Raw genomic sequence first — 27,108 nt, 5'->3', positions numbered from 1 at the left:
TAAGACAGTTTTCCAGATAACAGAATTCACACAACCCATTCCTTCAGGAGCAGCAGACCGAGCAAGGTCAGATATTCAGAATGAGGCTTGCTGAGGTGGGAATAATCTTTGCTTATTAATAAGTGATTTGTACTGTGTTGTGTCAGAGATAGTGTGATATCTACTAAATGTTGATAGCTCACTGTCATGCACTGTTATGCAGGAGCAATTAGACACACAAAACCTAGGAAGTTCACTGGGACTTTTGGCAACACCCACTTGTTAGGGGGTATTAGCCCTATGTGCCTGCTTTCCTAGGCAGCTGAGGGTCCACATATTCAAAGGTGTCTTTGAGAATACTAGAGAGACATTCCTGGCTGTCTTACAGCTTCCTACTAAAATATTCAGTCTCCTTTTCCCCATCACAACCAAACTCACTCATGCTGTGCAAGCCAGGCAAACCTGGCTGAATCCATCTTCTGCTTAAGAAAAAGGATTTTAGTGACAAGCAAGAGCATCCAAAGGAAGGAAATTGCAAGGAAGTTTATCAAAACAAAGAAGGAATTAATGAACCCTGCTGTTACACAGTGTCTCAGTTCATGTCAACAAATTCCCTGTTTCTTCCCTACAGAGAGGCCAAGAGGATGCACATGTATAGAGACATTCCACAAACTCATCTCAGTTGATGAGATGATGACATTTTCTGCTTTCCTCACACAGGTTTTTGTGAACTTTGCTAAACAACAGATGGAGGATGAGGAAATCCCTTTGCACCCCCGTGCAGCTGGAGCCAGCCGAGAAGCAAAAGTGTCCCCTGCTTTGCATCAGCAGGCAGTTGCATAGACTGTTCCTACAGTCACTAGCACTTCGAGTGTGCACAGTGCAAAGATGTGCCATACCAGAGGGGTACAAGGCTCAAACCAAGGTCCCCACACTCAGTATTATACTGACTCTTTTTTACACCTTTCTGAACACTGTGCTTGCAACAGCAACAGCCCTAGCAACAGCAAACTTCTACTGCTCTATATGGAACAGTATATGCTGAAAGTATCAAAGGAACAGCAGGTCCTTGCTATAGAACAAAATCTTCCTCTAACATATATCTTCATTATAAGATACAAGAGGATACATCTTATTCTTCCTTGTTGACATGTAAAGAACATTAAAGATAGCTTCTCCAGCTGGTCCTTTTAGGCTGGTAGGTTTTTCTTGTTTAACTGTTAACTGCTACCAGTCAGCAGACAGGTCCCAGTGCAGAGAGCATTACCCAGCTGAGAAGTGGATTCCTGCCATCCTGAGTGTGTATAACTACCAAGGTCAGAACATCAGTGCTGGCTGATGGGTCTAGTGCTGGGAGACTTCTTCATGTCTCACTAGGCTGCCAGCAAAAACAAACAGTTGTTTCAGCATGAATGGGAAGAATTAATTCAGATCTCAGACCCAGAGAAATTTGCTTTTTAAAGAACCCCAAACCTTAATGAAAATGATGTCATACTCATGTTCCAGTTTCTCCAATAGAAGCATAATGTCAAAATGGAGATTAAAAGGCAAGAAAGTATGTCCAAATCTGCCAAAAGTTTTGTTTCCTCATGGAGGTCTGGAAAGGTATCTTTGTTACTAAACAGGATCAATTTTTCCTTCTTTCCTGTAATTGGACCTGAAGTGGGTGTAAAGTATGAATAAGATACGTGCTTTTCTCTGTGCTCAAAAGGAGAATTTCAATCTGCTTGTGCTCCACACTGCACTCAGTGGGAAACCATTTGTCATTTAGTTCTTTTCTCTGCTTCAGTTAAACCAGTGGAAAATGACAACACAAAACAAATTCACGATGATGTATTGCTTCAGTTACCTACCATATCTAACCATTTCTAAGAAATCCTCTCTGAGATATGTTATATAGAAATAAAATCTGGGTCATGTGGGGGTTTTTTTGCATTGTTAGGTTTTTTTTCATCACTTGATGTAGATTTTTTTAAATCTAAGGACATTCTTACTTTTTACTCTACAAAATATAATGAAACTTCAGCAACCAGCTGTAATCTTCTTCTTTTGCCATAATTATTTCAACTGATTTCAAAATAGAGTCTAGAATTTATTGCATATTTCACCCTTACAAATAGTTGAAAAAATCCTTCTATACATCCATTAGAGAGAAATAAATGAATCATGAAACAAAACAGTATCTATGCATTCTCTTCATATGCTAAAATAAATTATTGAAAATATAATTCAGATAGAATGCAGTGGTCGGTTTTTTTACTAGGTTTTGCACAAAACCCAACTATGCCCCACTGAACATCTTGTGAAAAAGAAAACACAGGAAGTCCAGAATTGTAGCTGATTTTTCTTCTTGGCTCTGAAAATAGGAAGGGAGCTGAGGACTAGCAGTCACTTCATGTATCTACAAAGTGTATAAAAAATATTCAGAGAATACTGACATAAAATGAGGGTAAAAAGGTCTTTTAGTATCATAAGGACTTGTTATATGAAGACAGGCCAAATATCACAAATATAGCGATCAGATCTTCTGAACCTTACTTACTAGTATGCAATTTACTAATGAAGAAGACTGAAACCAACCAAACAGAAACCCCATCAACATCATCAACACAGTGTTACATCCTCAAATACTACAAATTGCTTCTCACTTGAGATTCTTTTGGCAAATTAGGGGTTAGACCCAAATCAGGTATTTCAGATATTGCCTATTTCTTTATTCCAGAAAAACTATTCATATTCTTTGGTAATGTTATGTGTTACAAAGCACCTGCCTCCAGGCAGCACACTCTTCTTCAAGTCAAAGAAGGCAGATCATGCAACTGTATTCAGGCCAGCTGGCCATGCTGGCTGAACTGAGCTCTTCAATAGTTAGCTGGTATGTCCTCGTTCCAATGTACTTACGTCTTGCAGAATGCCACTGCTAAATTTAGAGCTGCTTTTCAGCACAGACTTCTCAGTATCTCTGATCCATCAATCTAAATAGACTTGTACATGAGAATCTATGTCAGTCAGGTTACAGTGAACTCTAGGGGCTTTTGACTGCCAGCTGTGCAGTGAAGCCTTATTTCTAGAAGGTGCTTCTGAGTTGAGAATTCTTGAATGTAAAGAAGTGTAGCTTTCAAGTGCATGCAGTTTCCCTCAGCAGTGGAGATTCAACATGCATCAAAACCCTTTACATTTATTCACTTATTTGGCAGGAGGCTTATGAGCTTTTTCTTCTTGAAGTTCTGTGCAATATTCAAATGAAATCTTTTTTCTTACAACAAAAAGGGAATAATTGGCATTCGAAGACTTGGATAATCCTTGAATTCTCGCAGGTAGGTGCAGTGTTTATCCTTTGCCCAGACTGTCATCTGAATGAAGCAAAGCAAAGTGAACAGCCCCACTGGAAAGAAGGGAGAAAAAGATGTTTTAGTATCAGATTAAAAACTTGCTCTTGTTGCTGAGATCACTTCAGGAGGAAGTACCAAAACATTACTCACCTGGAACACACTGAGTCATGATAGTGAAACTGATCCAGGTCCCCACCTGTTTTGGCCAAGGAAATTTAAAATGTTTCTGGTGACAGCATTTGCATTTATGTCTCTATTGATAAAACCAACCTTGTCCTAGTATAGGTAAATAAAAAAGCCAAGGTCAGCCAGATCAGTTTCTAGTGTTAATAACCTTTAGCCAAAAAGGTGAACAGTGCCTTCTTATCACAAAAAAAACCCCTTAATGTTTGCTTCCGTAGCTATTAACATGAAAAAAAGGTAAGCATTACAACATAGTGTCCTTTCCATTTCTCTGCCTACTTTGTATTTATCATCAGTGCCAGGAACAATAACTTCCTGTCTGAGGCCAAATTCTGTTCATTAACATCTGTTGATCACCTCTGAAGTTAAAACCCAATGCTGTCTTTCTGTGCAAGATTGAATTTTACACTGAGTTGCAGTGGTTTTAACTGCTTTTGAACTTGAGTCAAGAGTTTGGCTCCTGATTAAGGAATATGAAGCAATAAAATGATTCAGGCTTCTAAAGGAATCACGACCAACACAAGCAACTGCGTAACAAGAAAATGGGGAGGACGACCTGGGTCTATTTTCCTCTGCCACAGTATCTTCTATTTGTCTGTGATATTCCTCATATTGTAACTCCACCAGATGCCCTCATCCCCTCATTGCAGCATACATTCAGTGGCAATCTCCCTGTTCTTGTCTGCAAAACTTGCACTGCTTTAGACTCATAGGGTCAACTAGGTTGGACAAGACCTTTAAGATCAAGTCCAGCCTGAAGCACAGGCCCAGGGTCTGGACTGTCCATTTATGGTTAGCCCTGTAAGTAATGCCTTAGTGAAGGAAAGGAAGAACAGACAAGTTCCTGTCTGAAATCTGATTTCACTGGGTTTAGGAGAGGAGGGGAAAAGTATTGAACTGAACTGTTTCATGTTTAACATTCCAAAAGAAATGAAAATATATTCAGCCAAACTAAAATCTAAACATCTTGTTTGAAAATACATACCTCATATGTATAGTTAGGGCAAGATACAAAGAAAAACAGCCATGTGAAAGGATTCTTTGTTGGATATGGGATCTTACGGGTTTTGGATCCTATAGATCAGAAAACAAATCACAAAATATTCACATTCCTAAGTATATTGTTTCCTATAAAGACAATCCAACTCTGCCTACTCTTGTGTCTCATCACTGTCAGAGGGACAAGCAGGATGTGGGGGGGGAAACAGGATGTCCTCTGGACCCACAAGAAGGAATGGGAGGAAATGTTCTGGGCATTAGAAAATTGTCTACACATGCCTTTGATCACAGCCACTCCTGTAAGAAGAGGTAAATTTTAGATTTAGAAGTCAAAGGTTTTCTTAGGTTGTCACAAAATGGGATTTTAGCAGTCACAGTTGATAGTTGTAAAATGTTTGACTCCTGCCTAAGGACTCCAGGCCTGAACAGAGATCTTGTGCCCCCTATAGAAGCCAGTGAAATTCCTTCCCCTTGCTCACCAAAATACAGCTTATACTAGTTCTGTTTCCTTTTGCACTACCAGTGTAACTAATACAACTGCTCCCCCCAACACAATCTGAACTGATCAAAATTCCACTAAGATAGGAAGTGCTGTTTAACAATCTTGGATTCCTTGCACTGTCTGATCTCCTGTAGGATCTGACTTTGACAGCACTGAGCAACCTGTTCTCCCACAGCAGTCAGCTAGCAGGTATCAACACCCTCCAGCATCCCTCTTTCATGAGGTAGAGTAACTCTAGAAGTACTGAATGGCTGCACCAAAGTGCAGTTTTTACCATTTCTCTGGAGGTCACTGAGTGCAACGTGAATGGAAAAATTTCCAGCTTCACACAGCTGCAAGAAAAAGCATGACAGGGTTAAACATGTGCTTCCCTTCTATTGATTCTTCTTCCTTTTGTTATTTCCTGGGGTACTTACAAAAAAGGGGGGAATAGGAGGAAAGAATCTATTATAAGCATAATAAATATCCTTAACCACAGTTGCTGTCTGACAGGTGGATGGAATGTCTTGGTTCAAACATGAGCCCGTATTATACTTGCATGTACTTAAATTATACTCACATATATTTATGAGATTTGCCAGCAAATGTGGACTCTCTGTCCAAAGGATCAAATTTACTGCTTATATAATCCCTATGAGATCTAAAGGCAGTAAACCAAAGGGGATAAAAGTAAAACTTGCTTATCTTTTGATAAAAACTTACTTTATATTTTGATTATACTTATGTCTTTAAAATCACCAAAAGCCCCATCATTTGGATAGTTCTGGTTTCTCAAAAGTTACTAGAATCCTAAGGAAAATTAAGGACTTTTAAATTTTCTTCTCTAGAGTATAGTTTATAAGAATCATGAAATATAATTCACCCAGCTTCCTCCACTGTTCTGAAATAATGCTTCACCAATCAGTTATGCAGGAAGTGTATTGAAATGACCCATTTACACAATTATGGGCAGTCTCCAGCATCTGCAAAGCATAACTATTAAAGCAAATGACTGGTGGTCAGAGCTCCTGAGTTTTATTGCCAGCTCTGTGCTTTCAGCTATGTAGTCTCTCTATAAAATGAAAACATGATGAACTCACAGAATTTTCCTATTGGGAAGCTGCTATGAGATCCTGTAGTTACTGACAGTTTCTTAAAGCAAGTGAACAGCTGATGTTCTAAACAAGTTATATATACAAAGAAAGAATGGGTACCTCTTGTTGACTAATGTCGCTTCTGCATGTATGAAATGTTCCTAGGAATTGTGGGAATGAACAGGCAGTGACCTAAGGCTTTTTCTTGCTAAGGAAAGCTGTAAAAAACTTCTGAAGCCCTGAAAAATGAACACCTATCCCTGGAAATGATCAGCAACAGGTATATACTTGCTTAGTTGGTCAGTTTTCTGAGTTTTGTGATCTGTTGTGATCCTTAATACTCCAACAGTCCACAAATCAAACTCACTGGCTTTTAAACACAGTGTCACAAACTGATAGTTCAAGGCTTCTTTTAAAGGTTATAAGACATAATTATCCCACTCCTGGAATGGATACTGAATCAAAATCTTCCCCTGTGTACAAGATCACATTAAAAACTGAATAGATCTGTTCAGTATGCAAGTGGTCAGTGTCATAGTGTGTCCCAGCTGTTGAAGTTCTAAATATCTGCTTATCCTACTCATTCCCCCACTTATACAACATAAGAAATAAGGCAAAGTGTTTTGTCATTTTATTAAAAGAACAACAAACCTACCAGAAACATGATCACAGCAAAATTTATCTGTTTTTTCCCATAAGCTATAAAAACAAAAAAGTTTACATGTGAGTGGCACAAATAGGCAAATACATAAGTACTTAAATCATATTGAGAGTTCTTTTGCTACTTACAAGGAGGAGTGTAAAGAGGATGATTGATGTAATAAGCAAGCCAAGCTGCAAATCCCCAGTAATATAAGCAGTTCTGAAAAACAGGGAATTTTTCTTTGTTTTAGTACAATCCTCTAGGTCAGTATTCACTGCAAGGACCGCTGATAGCAATGAATTGGGCTGATTCTTCAAGCTGCTGATAATACAACAGAAAATGACAGTACTAAGTGTGGTAAGGCAGGAGCAAACAGCAGGAGATTACAGGAAAGACATAGTGCACATCCAGTAAGATTTCCTGACAAATATCTTGAAGCTGTTAAGTTTGTAAACAGTTTTAGAAAGTATGATCATGGTACTGAAAACAAATCTATTTTGTCTGGCAAGCCAAAAGATGAAGTGCCACCTAGGCTGTATGGTGTGAAGAGAGACCTGTTATGCTGACCACTGAGACTGTAAAACCAGATTTAGGCACTGTGCTTTCTTCTCTGCTTATCACTTTATATTGCCTTTCCTCTTCTCCTTCACCCCATCAGTTTTCTTTATTTCTTTCCCATGCTTTAACTTTGCTACCTACACTCATGGTGCCTGACGTTTTCCTTTGCCCTTGCACTGCGGTGTCTTTAGTTTGTCCCTTTTGCTGCTGTCTTTGGCTTTCTGTGACCCAGCTTCTGTTCTCTAAACTCTTCTAAAATACCTCATGGCTGGGCTGACCAATCTCAAAGCTTGTTCACAGGCTTCATCCATAAAAAAAAAAACTTACAATGTCAGTCTCTGCCTCTCATTTGGATTTCCTTGCCCTGCCATTTGTAGTTTTTCTTACAACACTCATTCATTACCTTGGTGACAGGTTATCTTCTCCCACCATATATATCCACAGGTAGGAGGAAGGCCCTTTGTTGGCCTATTTCTCTTCTTCCTCTATGCTCCCACCTGTAGGTCTTGCAGAGATGGACCTTAACCCTTGTCAACAACTCCGAAATTTGCCTCTCATCAGTTAAGATTTCTTCTTTTATCAAACCTAGTGCCTCAGCTTTTCCTGTTTTAGGGCATGTTTGGTTATCACCTGCACTTCAGCAAGACCAAAACTGAGCTCTTCATCTTCCTTTCACCATTTCTCCTTTTCCTTTCTCTGATCTTTCCTTCCCTCCTGTTTTCACTTAAGTGAAGCACTGCTCCTCTTACTCTTTCTTGTGATGCTTTTTTCTTGGCTTTGCGTAGGTTCACATACCTTAGACATTTATAGGTCTTTCTGTTTTTTCTTTCACAGCTTTCCTTTCCTGCTCATGAAGACAAAATCCTTATCTAAGGATGCATTCTTTCCTGCTCTTGCTGGTCTAACTTTTTGGTTTTTTACTTGGAATTTTCCAGTCTATACAAACCAGAAATTAATTTCTAGTAATAATACCCCAAACAAGTGATTACCTCAGCATCTGCAGCCCGTACTACCTGACTGCAGTGTCTGCTGGTGTGTTTTGCTGCAAATGCTGGTGAAGGGTAAGTCTTCCCATCTGTTGCCAATGTTGGTATCAAACATTTTGTTGTCTTCCTACTTCCATTTCAGAGTTAATTGAACCATTGAAGTTCCCAGAGACCTCAGACAAAATGAACACCCTTTGGGATATGTTGTAATACAAGCACATGGTATGTCCTTGCTCTGAGATTATATATTAATAGCTAACTGAGGAGAAAGAGCAAATTATTAACCAGTAATTACAGATCAGGTGGGACATAAGAGAATTACAGAGTTATAGAATCATAGAATAGTTAGGGTTGGAAAGTACCTTAAGATCGTCTAGTTCCAGCCCCCCTGCCCTGTGATTACTTCCCTTTTCTTCAGGAAATGCAGCTGAGCCAGAAGAATGACTCCAGTGAGGAACAGTTTAGTGGGTGCTCTATGCATAAACTCCTTCTTTCTCCCTAACACTAGCTTCTTCCAGCAGAATCTACAATTTACTAACTGCTATACAAACCTAGGAGTTGCAATCTTGCAGCTTCTTGCAATCTTGACATGGCATCTTATGAAAAACCTGTCCCTAGCTTCAGGGCTTGGCACAGGATGGGTCATAGAGCAATGTATTTCAGTAAAAAAATTATCGTGGCTCAGCTCCCAACTATACACGCTGTAATTAAGCTAAGCAAGTACTGTTCATCCAAGGAACATGTTTTGCTGCAAGAGTATTCCTCAGTTATAAGAAAAGGAGCTTTAAGAGTGGAGTCTGCCACTGCTAAGGTCCTTAGCAGTAACACTACAAACATCTAGCTGCCACTAGAAGTCATATTGCTCATAAAGCCTCCAGTGAGGTTCAGATAGGAAGAGTACATGCAGACTACATGCAGACTTTTGAAAGAAATTGTTTCTGTAACTATTTCACATTCCAGGTAAACAATACCGTTTTACAACAGTCTTTTATGAAAAAAATAAAAAATAATTGTGGATCAAGATCAAACCTTGCAGGGATCCCATAAATAAATTATTCCTAAGTTTACAAAGTTATGGTTAGGACTTTTGTTTTCTCTGTTGTAACTGATAATCCCTGTGATGGCCACAGCTATTTTTTAATGCCCTGCCTATATTTATTCATGACTAGCATGTACCCTTCTGTTTGTCTCATTATGCTGTCTTCTGGTTTAAATGATATTTCTTTAGGTCTAGGGTTTTGTTTTCCCTCCAGGTGTTTTTATAGAAAGCAGCAATACCCCTTCTATTTACCCATGAAACTATTCAGTAAAACTAGCCATAAGGCTATAATCTTTGATGAATTCCACTGGTACCTCCCTATGATTAAAGGCCTGACATGCTTTTCCAGCACAACCACAATCATCTTTCCTTTAGTTAGTTCCTTTATCACCACACAATTTTTGTATTCATCCCTATCTTATTCAGTCTGAGCCAGTTGTTTACCCACAGTTTAGTGGGTGCTCTATGCATAAACTCCTTCTTTATTTAGAACACATTTATCAGGTGTTCTACCTTTCTGCTTTTGATGAACCCCTGCTGCATTTTATGACATCATTTATTCCTATTTCCATTTGGGAAACAAAGGATGAAAATCACAAATCTCATCAATTCCTGTCTCAGATCTCTGCTTACTGAGACTGAAGTGGGTCATATTCCAGGTGATTAGGAAATAAGATATGTCTATCTGCTATGTATGTGATCAAACACTTGAAGCAAGAAGCTTTGTCTACCACCTGCATGTGAGAGGAAAAAGGAAGAGGATATGATACTTTTCTCACTGGCACAATTTTGGAGTAAAACCACTGAAGTAAATGAAATTATAAAAGCAAATCAAACCCAAGCACTGCTAAGAGCTAGAAGAAGAACTGTGAGCAACTTTACAGATGAAAGCAAGTGCAACCAACCTGAGAAGGTGGAAAAGTTGAAGCAATCAGAATGATCAGTACAAATGTCAATTTTAGCAACAGTTTTATATGGTCTAAAAGGAACAAGTAGTTGTCAGAGACAGCAGTGAGAAAACAAAAACTTACCGCACTGCACACATCCTTTTTCAAGGTAAAGTTGCTCATTTTTCTGCTGTTTAGCATGCATTAGCTGCTCCTGTGTCAAGAACAAGGCTTTAAGAGATCTACTAGCCTTTTAACAACCCTGCACTCTTCCACTGCAGAAAACACAATAAATTGCCAGGAAGGTTTCTTCCTGAGGGCCACTGCTCAACTACAGACCCTGCCTGCATTTGGAAAGCATGAAGCTGCTACCAGAACTACCAGTACACATCCATTTGGCATTAGCCACAAGGTAGAGCTTCAGCTGCTGATAGTACGATGGCCATGAGTCAAATTCCAGGGGTCTGTCTACATACCAAATGTTAGATACCTAAATGCTGATACTATATGCTTTTCCAGTTCCCTGTCTTCCTGAATATAAAACATGTATTTGAATACCTTTGTGTATTTTGTTGCAGCCATTTGTAAAATAACTACAGCCCATGCGTAACCATGCAGTTCACTGTACAACACAGACATCTAGGCCTGCATCTCAACAACTGCCCTATGGCACAGCAGCAGTAGGAACTTTAGGGAGTGCTCTTGCAGGACAAGAAAATGCAGAACAATCAAACTGCTTTATGCTGGATCCAAGGTAAATTAGCAGTTGCTTAACAGCAAAGACAGTGTTCAGCGCAAAACCATTCAACATTGTGCCTCCCTGTGCTATGTTAAAACTTCATGCTGTTACTAAAACCTTCTCTGCCAGGGAGCTAGCTGAGTGATTCTGAAAAAGCAATGAGACTGTTATAATGTGAATAACAGGATGACAACATGTGGGTTATATAATAGCAACATTAAGAAATCTCTTCATAGAACTACAGCTTTACAGGTGAGATTTGCTGTGTGTTACTGCAAAAGCCAGACCAAAAGGTCTGTGCTGCAGAGGCAGGGCATAGGTTGGCTAGGTTGGATTTGTAAGGGGGGCCATGGATAGATTCTGACACAATTTACCTTCACAATATTCCTCAGTGGCATAGTCCCATGGGAGAACCGATGAACAAATACTGTTTCAATCAACCTTTTGATGTAGTGGAAAGAATGGCAGATACATGCCAAGCTAGAAACAGCAAGACAAAAGCATTTAAGAGTGCTTAAAAAAACAAGTGTGGCAAGACATTTGGAATAAGACTACAATGCTAACAATAAATACTTGCTCAAGCCTGCAAGAGGACTTACTTAACTACTGGATGCGGACTTGATGTAAACCTCTCATCCAGTCCATAGACAAAAGGCATGCGGAAATAAAACAGAAAATAGATGAACAATGGACCTGTATATTCTGTCAAAAATACCTGCAAAAAGAGAGAAAATCATTAGACAGCTGAATTAGATGATGATTTTGCTTTGGTTTCTTAGTGATAACTAATGCAGTAGGATAAACCCCTCCACTGACCCAAGATGGCATTTAGAGAGGCAGGGAGGGAACAGCAGGTTTGGGCTTAGGCTATGATACTGGTAGACATGCATGTAAACATTTTGTAGTGCATTTGCCTCCATTGCATACCAACAGCCATTGCCAGTGCAACTGACACAGTGTGGGCATGAAAAGATAGTAACAGCAGCCCAGAGATCACGATAAATATGCATGCATGTTACATTTACTCAGCTCTCACCCTCCTCTAGCCCTGAAAAACTATTGCTTTGTTTTGGGTTAAAATGAAATCTGGTGAAGAATTTGTCTTGGAAAAGAGAAGCTTTTCTTCTAAGGAATTAATTTTGTTAAAACTGGAAACACAACTTGTAAGTGTTCACAGGTGACCCCATCTCTATGAGCAGTTAGCACAGCAGACAGCCTGGGAAACAATCAATATATTCTGTGTTCAAACAGTCTTTAATTTTAACACAAAGAGGAAAAAAAAATAGAGAGGAAAGCAAAGAAGCTGTTATCTAACTAGGTTTCATTTCAGATAGATGTGCATTTCTGAGGAGCCTTGCTTTAAAGTCAAGTTAACCATGGACCAAACGTTAACAGTTGAATTATTCACACTTCTGCAGGTGAGGAAGGTAGGCCCATACCTCCTTTATGGAGAAAGAAAGGAAATTGCTTATACTTCCGTCAATAAAAACCAAAACATAACCAGAAACGAAACCCCAACCACTGGTTTCTAATGTATTACTGTTATTTTGACACTCAGACAAGTTGTTATCAACTTCTGTACAAATCAGCATTTTCTCCAGTGAAGATTGGGTTTGATTGTAGATAAGTTTAACTTCTTTATTTTATAATACTGAAGTATTTCTTGGTTCACATTCAAAGTAGCTTGAAGGGCAGGGAGAGCAGAATGGAAAGGAATGATTATGGAATGCCAGAAGTTTGGTGTTACTCTGCGCTGCGATATTTTGGTATATATTAATGTTTGTGTGTCTTGGAGTCTACATGGCCATTAGAAGCTTTTGCCTGTCTTACTGTTGTGAAATAGCTGCCTGATTTATCAGCATTGCATGCAAAGTAATGATGTGAAGATTCAGTCTTGCAGAACATTTGACTTCTTTTATTTTCCCTATTATGAATGTTGCCTTTACTCTTTGTCATTAACACAAGTTTTTATTAATATCTCATAGCTAAGAAATGGCAAACATGCCTTTAAATTATGTTGTATTTTTTCCTTCTGTGCTGTTTCCTTAGAACTAGTGTAAGATGTGCATTATGGGCCTTCTGAAGAACTGGAAGGGTCATTGGTCTCCTCACTGCATAAACAAGTTGCCTGCCAAGTACAGGATCTGCATTTGAGCTAAGACAGTAAATATGTGATGTCTTTGTGAATAGCTGCTAATGCTGCAGAAATTATCAGCTGCCACCAGCAGCCACACGCAGACAGCTATTTACTGATCTTACTTTGTGAACTCACTTCAGTTACTGACATATGAAGTTGTCACACCTTTCTTCAGGACAAACTTATAGGAGTATAATCCTGATGTTTCTCAGAAGAGTTCTGCAGGCACCATGAAGCAGATGTCCAAAAGCACTTAGGCACCTAATTCCTACTGATGTTGTAGTAGACATCTAAATTCATCTGAGAACCTGAAGCTTAGTTCAGCAGAGCGAGCCTACCCTGCAGCAAGTTTTCCACTGCTGCTCTCCCAGGAAACTAGGCATTCAGAATATCCTCTTACTGCTTTCCCTGACTAAATGAACTGAAGCAATTAAGATTCATTGCCTGCATCCACTATCAGGCAGGCATCATGCAGAAATACTGGGGACAAAAAATTATGTAAGGAAAAATAGCCATTAAAATGGCTCAGGCTTAAAGCATAGCTCACCGTAGTCCATCCTATCTGTGGCCCTAAATCTTTAAAGTATAAGGTAGCAGTTGTGCCAACAGGGAGGTGCTGCAGGATTTCCTCATCCCTCAGGGGCTTTCCTTCTGAGAAGGAAAGAAGTAATTACATCAGTGAAATTCAAGTCAACTTTGGCAGTGTATTACCTTTATATTGTGCTTTAACCCATCTGTGGGAGTTTTTGAGGTGATGTGGGTTTATTGGAATCTCGATAAACAAACTAAAGATGTTTATACTTAATTACCATTTATCCCTGTAATCACATAAAAGCCTGGATCCTTTAGGTCAGTTAGGAGAATTTTTGTTCCTATGTGTCTGCCTAGTCTAGTAGACTTGCCTCATTACTTCTACAGCAGAATTTGCTGATGGGTCACTGACCTTCATCATCTTTCACTGACCTCCTTGTCAGCTGCACCTCCATCTCTCTCATCTCTTATCATTGCCTACTGTCGTACAAACAGAAACTAGGATAATCTGAGATAGAAAGGCTTTCCTGCAGGTTTTCAATGTTTCCTTTTTTTGCCAACCAACCAGCTAGGAGGTGATTCCACAGCACTTTAGCTCATTCTCAAGTTTCTAATGCCTAGATTTGGGGGAATCTCCAGAAAGTCTGCATTTTCTCATTGCAAGTTTCACAACATAAGTCCATGGAGGAATCTGGTAAGGTAGATCTTTGAAGAAGGGAGTAAGATACTCATAGGCCTGTTTCCATGAACAGACTCTACTAATTTTCACCAGTATACTTGTAAGAGACTGTTTAAATAAAATTACACTTAATGGAAGTAAAAGAATTTGCCACATTTTATACTGAATGCTAAGATGAATTAACACAGCTTGGCAATTAGACTTTCTTTTGTGTACCCAGGCCATGTACTAAGAGGCTTCTAGTAGCAATACCTACTACTGCATTAACAAAGCCAGCCAGCTGGCATCAGCTTTGTCAGCAAATCCTACATCCATGGCAATGTGTTTTGCATTAGCTTACCTCAAAAGAACTGTAATTCCTGCCTGAGAGCAGAGGATTATGTGAATTGAGAGCACTCTAACTCATAGCCCTTTTTAGTGCTCCCAGCTGAGCATTGCTGTGGAGATCATTTCACTGCAGCTAAGGGAATTTGGTATCGTGATTCTGTGCTGCCTGTCTTGAGAACAAAAGTGCTCAGTAGTTAGAAAGTGCTTTGAACAATGCAGAGTCCTGAGTTAGTTAATTACCAAGCACCAGGCACATGGGTGGAAATGTGTTCAATACTTTCAAAGTACTCAGTTTATTCTGGGTTCTCTTCAGCCTTCATAGTGCTAATTAACATAGCTGGAAACTCATTCCTAAGAGCTGATACCCATGCAAAGTACACCTTTTGTGCCAGGCCTCTAGTCAGAGCTTTGTTACTGTGTTCCTCATGAGTACTTACTTGGATCAAGTTTTATTGACTGCCTTGCTGGATACCACCGAGGATCTGTAAGACCATACAGAATTGTGTGATACACAATGCTTTAAATCATCCAATACTATAATGAGTGCAACACAAGAGAAGATTTAGTTAAATCTGTAGGGGTATTTATTCAATACTCAATTCTCAATACTCAAATTTATTCAATATTCAATTCTGTGAGAAATTCTGCAGCAGAAAAAAGGTGTATCAGGATAAAAAAAAACTATACTGAAATCTCCCTGTGATCACATTCATATGCAGGTTACTCAGCATTATACGTGTGCACATCACATGTTTCAAATGACATCATTTTCTCCTATGTATATGCTGCATATTCTATTGTGATGCAAATTGCTGCAAAAGTTGTACTCACATAATTTATGGAACATCAATCTGATTTCCCTAATTGTGGCATTTGGCTCCACCTAGGCAACAAAAAAAAAATGGTATATGTGAGATGCATACTTTGAAAGACAGTAACTGGGTCTGAGACTATTCAAGCAGAAATGTTACTCAGACAGTGTGACAGTGTAACTTTTTAACAGATGGCTGCATTGGTATGGGTGGTTCAAGGTACTCGCAGGAAAAACTGAGGATAATTTGTGACATCTGCTGCAGAGGCAGCTTCTGTAGCAGTGATCAAGAGTTACTATAACAGCACTGACACTTTGATGGCTTGTGAGTGAGTAAAACCCGACTGACACCATCTCAGTGAAGCATCTGAAGTTGTCCTCTTTGCCCAAAAGCTCCTTCTGGAAAAGGGCTGAAGGAGTCGATAATCAGTATGAAGTGTGCATAACTGTTGCCTCTTTATCAGCCAAAGGAAGTCTATCAGATTAGATACCCTCCATAAACACTAAGTTTACTTATGGAATGCTATTAGTTTTTTAATAGCCACCTAGCCTTTTAAACAGGTTTTGGGTTTACCTTATCTAGGAAGCATAACTGTTCCTTTGTCTTCCAGTCAAGGATTTCCACCTGATAGGACACAAAATTAGAATTACTTCAGCTGAATAATCTCTAAACTCTCACTTGTTTCTCAAATTCACAGTCATTGCTCAGGGTGAGACACCATTTTTCTCAGATCTGTGGACTCTGGTAAAAACACTTCTTGTGTGCTCAATAGATGGCTTTAATCATAGCCAGGTTTTCAAAGCACACAACTTGCGTATAAACGAGTCTTTTTGCCAAATAAATTGTATCCCTGGATATATTCAGAAGCAGAAGTAGCTAACTTATTGATCAAAACACACTGATCTAGGGTATTATGCTACAGCAAGAGGAACAAATAAGGGGTAGAGCCAGGAATTCACAGGAATCACTAAGGAACACAGTGTTTATGATTTGTGAAAGTAGAAAGAGTTGGGAGGGGCAAGTGCATATATATGCCTGTAAGCAATATTCAGAGTATGTACATATAGAAGATTAAAGCGCATTGTTCCCAGAATATTTTAATTATAAGAAGATTGGAAAATGCTAGTGGTCATAATAAACAAATTCATCTAAAGATCTGGATTTCACAGATCCGTAAGAGGCTGTTGTAGGAATATTCAGCATTACTCTTGCCTCTCAGATCACCTGTGTTAGTAGCTACATTTTAGCATTTTACACTCCAAGCCACGGTTTAGCTATAGCTCTGAAAAGGAAAGAGCACTTTATTTCCATGATCAAATAGTGCTTTGGCAAAAGGTTATGATTTTAATCAACAGCCCAGCAGAAAAGGCCCCAGATGTCTCAAAGCCCAGTTGCAGCAGGATAGCAAAACCTAAAATACAGAGGTGGTGCTTTGATTTCATTTGTTCTCATCAAACACTGTAATGGAACTTTGTGGTAGAGCTAAGAATGAAAGTCCAGAACTTATCTGTCACACTAAGTGACTGGGACTGTCATTACTTTGTACTGAAAGAGTTTGTTGTTTGGATTTGTGGGGTTTTTTAAAATAAACATCTAGCATGAATTACATTTGCTATTAACTGGCCAAGAAGATGGATTAACATTAGACTTTAAATATGATTCCTTACTAAAAATAGGAGTCACAATCCAGTATCTTTTTAATAGGGTTGCTTTGAAGAGATCACTTGGTTAGAGTATCTTATTTCTGTCTTTTACTTGTCCCAGATTGTTCTTTCTCTATTGGCACAGCAATAGAGCACTTAACTCCAGCCAGAACTATCAGATCTGATATCCACAAGGGATACCAATGCAGTGATATTTTCTACCTGTGCATTGTAACCTCTAAGTGGGACATCAAGGGAGGTAAGCATTTTCCCTCCTTTGGGATAAGTAACGAATATATGATAGATTATTGGGATATTATGTTTTTCCCTTTATTTTTTTATATATGAAATAACACAAATTTCAAGTTTTAATGTCCCTGTGGATCATCTCCATGGGAAAGCAAACGAAGTAAACTCCCTTCCCAGAGGCTGGTTCTTGAAACATGCATTTTGACTGTTGCAGTCCACAGAACAAGTACTGTGGGGGCTGTAAAACATTTTTTGTGCCTTCTGATGCTGGGTTCCTAACGAGGACTATTGAAACCTTTGGTGTATCTCAAAATTCTTGTGTTAGTGAATACCATTGCTACAGATTGCAGCAATACCCACAGTTTTAGCAATCTCCCACCCATTCCATACCCACTCCCAGCATACATATTTTAGATCAAAATTCCCCAGGTGTAGTTTTAGTCTATGGTCTTCAGTAGTTGTATTAGAGAAACCTCCTCCAGGCCAATTACAAAATGGTTTTGGATATCTTTCTGCCACTCATTCTCTTTTAGTAGGATTACTCTCATTATGCACAAGGCCCGACTGAATATCATGGAGCATTTTCTTTTGCTCTGTGGTTTTCATGAGAGTGGCTGTGCAGGAATTTAGGTATTTCTGTGAACCTCTGGAATTAGTATGGAAAACAAATTATCCAAGATCCTCTATACTGATTTTGATTCTATTCTACCATGTCTCTTTTAACTGGCAAACTGATATACCTACCTGTACTGGACCATTTCTTCAAATACCTAAAGGAAGTCTATAAAGATAATGAATCCAGACTCTTCTTGAAGGTGCACAGTGATAATGTGCCACAAGGGGCCTACAAGAAAGCTGAAGAGGGACTTTTTACAAGGGCATGTAGTGACAGGATTAGGAGGAATGGTTTTAAGCTGAATGAGGGGAGACTGAGATGAGCTCTCAGGAAGAAGTTCTTCCCTGTGAGGGTGCTGAGGCACTGGCACAGGGTGCCCAGAGAAGCTGTGGCTGCCTCATCCCTGGCAGTGTTCAAGGCCAGGTTGGACACAGGGGCTTGGACCAACCTGCTCTAGTGTGAGGTGTCCCTGCCATGGCAGGGGTTGGAACTGGGTGAGCTTTAAGGTCCCTTCCAATGCAAACCATTCTACAATAAAGGTGAGAAGCAACAGACACCAGGTGCAATAAGGGAAAATCCAATCAGATACAAGGAAAATTTTTCACCATGATCTTGGCCAAACATTGGAAAAATATTGCCTATAGAGGCTGTGGAATCTCCATCCTTGAAGTTATTTTAAATTGGACTGGGCAAGACCCAATGCCATTTGATCTAGTTGTATCTGCTTTGAGTGGAAATTGGACTACATGACTTCAAGAAGTCCCTTGCAATCTAAGTTATCCAATGTTCCTATTTTTATTTTTCCTTTTTTTTTTGGACACCCATTCCTGAACTGCAGGCATTTCAATTACTTTCAGTTACTTTCAAGATCTAAGCAAATATCAACCTTTCTTTCCCTTTTCAGAAAGATGGAACAAATTCAGATTCCACTCCAGTCCATAGAAAGCAATGACAGATTGAAAACAAGGTGACCATTTATTCTGATTTTACACCTCTTAGCTGTATCAGAACATCCCCCAGAGTTTAGATGTTCCCTGCATAAGGGACAGAGATTACATCTTTTCTGATATCAAGAAATGTTATCTTTTCTGAACATAATGGCCTACCTACCACATGAACCCAGGTGGCACTGAACACAGTGTTTCCAGTCTTCAGGCACAGCACCAAGTCAAGTTAATGTGCTGGTTGGCAACAGTTTTTAGATACCCAGCAATCTGGTTTTGGAACACTTACTGATCAGTATTATCTCTTTCAAACAGAAATGGTTTGGCTCAGAGAACTTGAATTTCTATGTGTTTTCAAAGCATTAGCACATTTAGACACAGACTGTTGGTCTGCACTAGTGCAGGATGACGTACATTCCACTTTTTGTGTGAATTTTTAAAGGTATTTTAAATTACAGCTTCTCTAAAACTACTTTGAGTAGAACCTAATCAATAATAGGCACATTTGTGCAAGGTAGCTATGTTAAAACTCTTTAATAGGTGACTATAAATATGTATCTCCAATGTTAAGAAGACAAATCTATTGTATAAGGATTAAAGATTGATAATGGCTTTCAAAACAGAAAAATTCTTAATTGTTATTGTTTAGAAAAGCTCGAGGGCAAAGGATATTATCAATACATGAGATAAGCAGAGAAAAGTACCTTCAACAGTTTAATTCAGAAAACAAGAGGGAGAAAAGTTTATTCGTGGAGGAAACACAGTTGAGCAAAGAGCATTTAAAAATGAATTTTTAGGATGCGGTGTCCTTGCAATAGAATTACAAAAAATAGAGTTGATCAAATTCCTGTTTAAATAGTTTAAAGCCATATCAAGTGCTTAAGGATCAGCAGATCTTCAGATATTATATGATTACTATTATGGCAATACTGCCACACTTATCATGTCTTGGAAGTTGTACTTGCAGCCATCTGTACTCGGCAGATTGAGTAAACTGCAGCTGAGAAAGATGTTGTGAGACTGACATAAGTATTTATTGTATTGATTTCCTTCGAAATCACTCAGTAAAAAAACCCTGCTTATTTTACAGTGGAGGAAAGAGTAATACAGAATTCATTCTGTCTGAGCTATTAGAGTGCTTACACAGATCAGATTCCTTGAGTTTAACACTTAAAAAAATCCAGTGGTTGCCCAGTCCTAACTACCTTTTTCTAGCCTTTTTATTTTCCTAAGGAATTAGCCAGTTTCTCTGTCTCCTTAGACTTTTCTGGTAGATTGTTTTGTTCCTGAAGGAAGGAAGCATGCCTTAGTGTGCTCTCACACAAGGGCATATCAGGCATAACTTCCTTGAAGTCAATATTTTTAAGCCAAAGGGCCTTTTAAACCAGTGTAAGCCTGTTGCTTGCACAGTGTCCTGAGGTGGGGAATTCCATAGCTTAGCTACATGCTGTGGGAGGAATTGAAAAGCAGAACCAAAGGCAAATGTTTAACCACAAATCAAAATGTCATCATCTTACCTGTGGAGGGCTGTACCTTATTCTGTAAGGAGTCCAACTAAGTAGAGCCTTACCTCTCTGAAGCAATTAGCTCACATTTCAAGAGACTAAAACCTTATTACATTGTTTGACTGTGTATAAAGAGAAAGGATACAGTGACACCCATACTGTGAAGGTTTTATGCAATTAAATTTTACTTTTGTAGAATTTGGATATCTAACATTTACAGGTTCACAAGATATACACTAGGGGCTTACTCCTCCACTTCCTAAGTTCTGCACCTTTGCAAACGAAGGAACATCACTGTCTGAACTGTGCTGAAATTCATGGTACATTTTTAGCTCTTTCACCTGTTTCACATCTGTTAGTTAGCATGCTTGCATCTAAATCCTGGAGGACCTTGATCCAGTAAGCATCATTATCCCAAGCTCAGCACAATGCACGGCATTTAGAGTATTTTTGAATGAAACTAAACTGTTAGCGAAGGAGATGATCTGCTTCTTCATGCTGTATAGGTAACGGTTAGACACACTGCCAGGAAGTGGCATTCTGCCATTCCCCACTCTGCCCATAGCTGGCTTGAGCCACCGTCAAGGAATAAAGGGTTCAAGAGAGACCAAAAAGTACAGGCAGGAGAGGACTGGAGTGTATTCCAGTGAAAAGGGCAGTCACCTAACAAAGAGAAAATCTGAGTTCCTGTCTCTGGGCTGCTTCAAGCACTGCTCCTTTTCATTGTAATTCTGTTCAGTATTTCCCTACAGTGGATGCTGTTTGGGATACTAAGGGAATAGAGGGGGTGAAGGGATAGAGTTGATGTAAACCTTAACCAAATTGTCCAATCTGCTCTTGCAGCTGGGTGCCTAACCTGGAGGCATGGCAAACCACAAGTTGTTTTGTGGACCTGGACCAGGACTGTAAGACGTAGAGCTACAGATGGTCATCCTTCAGAAAGACAAATCCATTTATATAATTGGCAGGAGATAAAAGGAGTCAGTGTAAGAATGGTCAGGAAGGAAAAGGATGGTGTGTTCCCTCAAAGTGGGAGGCTGGTTTATTTCTGACCAAAGAAAGATCTGTTAGAGGTTTGTGCTTTCACAGCAAATTCTGGCTCTTGAAACCCTGTGAAAGGTTTACAGCTTTTACTAGCATGACATCTTCCAGGAGGATACACAAGATGGGAAAGGAACCTACACCAGTGAATACTGACTCAGTGGGTATTTACTTACATTGCCAATTTCCCAGGCATACTGAAGAGTCACATCATTCACTGAGTATCACTGTCACTATGAAGCAGGCTGGATTAATTCCATCTGAGAACCTCAGCCAGCTTTGACTCAACACTAAGTAGACATCCAAGTTTTTCAACACCACTGCATAGCCTTATCTATGTGCAAGAGAATGTTTGTTGCATCAGGGCCTTAGTTTATGGTGATAATATTCAGGTAGAAGAGGTTTATAAATTCCTAGTGAAATCATAATCATTTCTTTGCACTGTGATTTGCGATGTTTAACTTAAGTATCTATAGTTCCATTACTACTGTTCATGGATCATTTGGTGCATGGATGTCAAAAATTAATATCCAGTGTATGCTTTTGACATGGAATTGAAGAGAATGAAGAGAGAGATAATTTTTTTGCCCTTTTTAATTTTTCCCTTTATCTCTTTGGTATCAAGGATGGGTCTGCTGTTTTTTACGGGGCAGGAGGACTGGAAGCCCTAGGAAGCTTGGACCTTACACTGACAGGTGAACTTACAAGATTTGTATTAATCTGTTAAAATATACTTCAGAGAAGTCCATTATTTTTTCTAAAATAGGACTTGATTTCAAATATAGCCTTCAAATTCTGAGTATTTCCTCCCAAGTAATGTTTTACTAGCATTATTTTTCTATACAAAATTGGGTTTCTCTCTCAAGCTCCATAGAGGAAAGAGGACAAATTGCTGTCTTTTAAGTGAAGCAGCACAACTGTTAGAATGTGTTGGTAAGTGTATGAAGAAGTGGTTAAGGAAGAGAAAGGGAGAATATTTTTCCCTATCATCTCATCTCTTTCTGTGATAATAATCTATGTGTTACTTGTGAGAACAGAGCAAATGTCTCCAAATTGGAGCAAAAATTCCACCAGTGTCCCTTTAAAAGATCATTCAAATATCTCTCGTGGCCTTGTCTTGTTCAGGCAGCTCTTGGAGGATACAGACTCTTAAACTCCTCTGCAGTCCTGCTTTTGGCACTTGCTCTCAGTGCTCTTAGTTGATGAGGCTCTAGACAGCAAAGCTCTGAGTGGGAGAAGCCTTTGTAATAGGAGCTGTGACATCTCAGCAATGTCAGCTTGGCAGCAGGCACCCCCCCGCCTTGCATCCAGAGGGTTTTCATGGCAGGCAGAAGGGGGGAACCTTTAAATACCAGCAAGGGAGGGCAGTACATTATTGCTTTTAGACTGTACTGCACATGTCAGCTCAGTCTATCCTCAGGGAGGAAAGGCTCCAAAACACTTTTGGCTATCACTGCTCACAAAACGCACTTCACATCCAAACCAGTTAAGGAAGCAAAAGTACAACTGCAGCTCTTATGACACTGATCTTCTACAGTACAAGTGCATTTGTTCAAGTATCTTTCCCCCAGGAAGTCAGAGCACCAAACCATTTTCTCTATATGAAATGTTTTTGCAGACCTGGACCCGTCAAGCAGAAAGAAAGGGTAGAATTCATCATCCTAACCTCAGAGCTCTCCGCTACAGACATTCACATCCAAGCATGGCAAATAGGCCTCCTTCGTATGGAAAGAAGAAAAGCAGGCACTTTTAGGATAAACTGTATCATAAGCTCTGAAGCATAGCTGAAATAGATCAGAAGAGCTCTAATCAACTTGGAGAAATGAGCACTCCTAGAGAATATTAGTTATCTAGATACAGGTCTCTACCATAAATCACTACATTTGTGGAGGTGAATCTCCTCAAATTCTCAGGTGCAGTACTTTCAGGTGTGCATGTATATCTTTAAACTGTAGTTGCTCTTCCTAAGCTTTTCTTTTGTGATAAAGTGATATAAAAAGCTGAGGTGAAATTAGAACCATACCAATACCTGGAGTAGACAAGACCTAATCTGGCGTTATTACAGAATAAGAAATGTAGAGGCAGTCAGGGAGACATAAATCTAGGAAGGAACAGGGACGTGGCTTTGCACACTGGTTCTGCCATAGACATGAGTAGAGGGAAGTCACTCAGACACTCTGGGTTTTCTTGCTGTCCATACATTACACCCAGCATACTTTGGCTGAATTAGCTGGTTCCTCTTAATTCTTGGTACTGTTTGAACACAGCTAATCTAAAATAAGGAGTTAAAGGTACTTTCAAAGCTGAATCTGCCTTTCACTGGCATCTTAATAGTCACTGTAATACCATGTTGCTTAATTTTTTAGTGTTTCTGTCTTAGCTGCATCGAGAAAGACTCCGGTAAAGAAAAGGAAGGGAATTAACACCCAGTAGACACTTACAATCAGCCTGATGTTCTTGCCCATCTCTTTGTAGGTCTGTTCACTAAAGAGTAATTTTATCCATGCATACTATGTTCTCAGGAACCTATGAAATTGATTGTGTACTAAGCGTGACCAAATGCACAAACTCAACAAAACAGGAAGAAGCATTCCACCAGTGAACCTCTGCTAAACTTGGAACAGTCGTATCCTAAACAATTCAGTCAGCCACAGTTTGGTGATTGTAAAGTGCCTCATGATTCCTATAAGGAAGTGCCATAAAATAGCAATAAAGGGTAAATGGTTTAAAGATGTATGGGGGAAAGTTCAGAATACTACAGTGCCTCAAATAGGGAATGTTAACATTTGTAACATGTACAGATATTGGGAGTGGTGGGACACCACCTCTCTTTTGAAAGCTCAGTTTTGAATGCACAGTGGGGAAATGCAAGTCAGAATTCAAAATCAATGAATTTATAACAGAAAGGAACTCTGTGAGGAGACCAGTGCAGAAAGCAATACACAACAGCACTGCTCAGAGCTAGCTAAGACTGTCTCTGTGCCTAGCAAGATGGAGCTTGCTAGGCACAATCACTCCGCTTTCATGTGTTTCCACATCTGTAAAGTCAAGTGACAATAATGATGCCTGTGCTTTTGATGTAACAAGTGCTATTGAGAAGTTCAGGCCGAAGAGTAAACCTGCAGAGCAGACAATGACCAACAACATTCAGAAGGGTAGTACACATGTGCCTGCCCCTCCATTTGGATCTCCCAGGAGCTTGGGACACTGGTAGAAATGCAGGAGGCAGTGAAAAGCTTGGTTGCTTTTCCTTTTAGGACCCAGGGAAGCCAACACTGCAGAGGAAAAGGCAGATTGTAGGTCTCTATCTTGCACCCACAAGAGCCAGAGCCAGCTTATTTTGCAAAATTGTTTGTCTTTTCCAGAACACTTTTATACTATTTCTGTTCCCCGGTGTTGGACACTGTTGAGATTTGGCTGGACAGGGTACTGGGACATCTAGTCTAGGTTATGCTTTGCCTAGAAAGGTTGGAGCAGATCATCCTTAAGGTCCCTTCCAACTTAGGATTCTATAAGAGCTTTGAAAAGCAAAATCAAAATCAGAACTCTTAGGCCATGGTAAGTAATAGAGGAGCAGCCACTTTTCAGGTGGTTTTGAATTCTGTGAATGTTATCATGGTTTGGATTGTGCCCGGGGGAAGGAGATGCGTTCGTTTTTAGGCAAGTCGTGCTGCAGAAACTAGAGCGTGAGCCTGCAGAAACACAGGGTTGCTGCTGTTTAGGTTGTACCGACCTGTTTCTGCAACGCAAGCCACTCTGAAGCATTTTTGTGTTCACTAGCCCCGCTAATTCTAGCAGAGAGTCGGTGTGAATATTTATATAAGTTGGTGAGATCCATTACCCCTCACACTCACCAGTGCTCGTTACTCTGCACTCTGTACACAAGGAGCTGACTGTACTGAACTCCGTCTGGCGATTTATGGTTTCCCACGCAAGACTCGAAAGCACCGGGTGGCAGGGTCTTCCCAGAAGTTGGGGACAGGAGGTGCCGAGAACATTCCTCGCTCTGGTTCTTTCCCTACGGCCGGGATGTGCTGCCAGACCCATCCTGGCAGCCTGAGCACGGCTCCGGAGAATCCCCGGGAAGCCCAGAGCCATTGATCCTGCGCCTCCACGGACTCCTCGCTTCTCTTTCTCCGGGGCCACGTCCCAGGACCACCGGGGCCGCGGGGAAGAGGAGCGGCGAGGGGAGCGTGCCCGGGAAAGGCACGAACAGGGCGGGCTGGAGCCGCTTCTCCCCCTCTCCCCGAGGAACCCCATCCAGACCGGCGTAAGCCCACCTCCTCCCCCGGCTCCCTCCGCCCTGCGCCAGCGGCGGGCACTTGGCTGGGCAGACCCTGGAGCGGATGATTCCGGCTCCCGGGTGCTCCAATGCAGATGGAGGGGAAAAAGAGAGGAGCTCGCCGGGACCCCGCGCAGACCCGTCTGCCGGCGGCAAGATGCTGCGGGGCCCTGCCCGGGCTCGCCCCGTCCGCTTCCCCGGCACGGCCCGCACCCACCTCGAAGAAGCCGGCTCTGGTGCCCATCCTGCCCGCCGCTTCCCTCCGCGGCACCGGCCCCGGGCACCGCGCTGCGGCCAATCAGGCAGCGGCCGGACCCCCCGCCCCACCCGGGTCCATGCTGCGGGGCCCCGGCGGCTCCGTGCACTGCCCGCACGGCTGGGAGAGGAGAGCGATGCTCACCGACCGCCTGGCGTGTCGGTTCTGTGGCCTGTCTGTCAAGGGGGGAGGGTTATTTTGGTTTGAACGTTGCAGAATTGCTGCAGGAAGTCAACCGTGTTTCAGGTTTTTTTGCAGCTCTGAAGTAGCTTCATGAGATAATCTGCACTAGAAACATCCTCCTTTCTTCCTCTGGTAGTTTACATTGTGTTTCGGGGGTGATCGGACTGATATCAGAACTCTGCTGAGATCCCTTCTCCTGTGATGTGTCCCTGCCGCCGCTGAGAATTAAATGCATGGCATAAAGCAGTACAGAGGCTGATGCTGCTTTTCCTCCACCCAGTCTTCCTTATATGATATCCTTTTTCTAGAGCTAAAGTAATTAATTATCAGCAAATTCTATGCTGCTCTAAAGGAACATTGCTTTTTCACCTCCATAGATTTCCATTAGACAGAAAGACACATGCTGTGTGCTGTTTGATAACCTACCATCCCTAAATTTAACCTGCTTCCTTGGAATTCTAACTATCAAAGTTACTTAAATGGAATACCAAAAAATAAGTTTCACCCAAAGTAAAGGCCTCTGGTGGAAAGCTGGAGGGCCAGTCAGGAGCTCGCAACAGGACAGAATTCACTACTACTGTAAATATGGGCAAGCCTAGGATGTGTATTGAGAGGTGTACGCGCCTTCTTGAGACAACCACGAGACTGAATGGTCAAACTTTGGGCCAGGTTGGACCTTTGGTGGGTTTATGTCAAAGGAAACACAATTACTGCTTTTCCATCGGCTAATCTCACTCTCTCTGTGTCACTCCCATATGCTCTGTGTTCATAAGTGCAGAAAACATTTCAAACACATGAATGTTGTCCAATATGGAAAAGTAATCAGAAGGCAAATATAAGGAACATTTAAACTAACCTTCTGTATCCAAAAGCGATCAGGCAGTGCTTTAGGCTGACAGAAGTTATGCAAATCAGTTCCCTGTGTTAGAACAACGTGTAGCCTGGGGAAGGAAATCTGTTAGAAACACAACTCACATCGCTGT

At 40.6% G+C, this 27,108-nt stretch overlaps 2 protein-coding genes across 2 annotated transcripts in view; one reads left to right on the top strand and one right to left on the bottom strand.

Moving 5' to 3' along the window:
* ABCA4 (ATP binding cassette subfamily A member 4) overlaps positions 1-2,170 on the top strand; it is a 73,379-nt gene extending 71,209 nt beyond the window's left edge. The window contains exon 49 of the mRNA XM_031046711.2: positions 700-2,170. Within this exon, the coding sequence (XP_030902571.2) occupies positions 700-822 (123 nt within the window). The 3' untranslated portion in view covers positions 823-2,170. The remainder of the gene's footprint in view (positions 1-699) is intronic.
* LOC101874860 (very-long-chain enoyl-CoA reductase) lies at positions 2,073-25,976 on the bottom strand. The gene is made up of 13 exons (XM_031046712.1): positions 25,904-25,976; positions 15,980-16,030; positions 15,426-15,477; positions 15,032-15,076; positions 13,605-13,708; positions 11,520-11,635; positions 11,295-11,400; positions 6,858-6,930; positions 6,724-6,767; positions 5,270-5,327; positions 4,480-4,568; positions 3,462-3,507; positions 2,073-3,364 (listed from the first exon to the last, which is right to left on the bottom strand). Exons 1-13 carry the CDS (start codon positions 25,928-25,930, stop codon positions 3,237-3,239), a joined length of 939 nt encoding a protein of 312 aa, XP_030902572.1. The 5' UTR covers positions 25,931-25,976; the 3' UTR covers positions 2,073-3,236.
* Between the last annotated feature and the right edge of the window lie 1,132 nt (positions 25,977-27,108).

The sequence above is a fragment of the Melopsittacus undulatus genome, chromosome 6 (genome assembly GCF_012275295.1).
Source record: "Melopsittacus undulatus isolate bMelUnd1 chromosome 6, bMelUnd1.mat.Z, whole genome shotgun sequence".
NCBI classification, from domain to species: domain Eukaryota; kingdom Metazoa; phylum Chordata; class Aves; order Psittaciformes; family Psittaculidae; genus Melopsittacus; species Melopsittacus undulatus.
This window is presented reverse-complemented; position numbering and strand designations above follow the sequence as displayed.

Excerpts from the sequence above, each read along its gene's own strand:
- LOC101874860 (XM_031046712.1), bottom strand. The coding sequence starts at position 25,930 with ATGGGCACCAGAGCCGGCTTCTTCGAG. Across the intron at positions 15,077-15,425 it reads ATTGATGTTCCATAAATTAT|ATCCTCGGTGGTATCCAGCA; the intron begins GTGAGTACAACT and ends ATGGTCTTACAG. Across the intron at positions 3,508-4,479 it reads GCCCTAACTATACATATGAG|GTGGGGACCTGGATCAGTTT; the intron begins GTATGTATTTTC and ends TGGCCAAAACAG.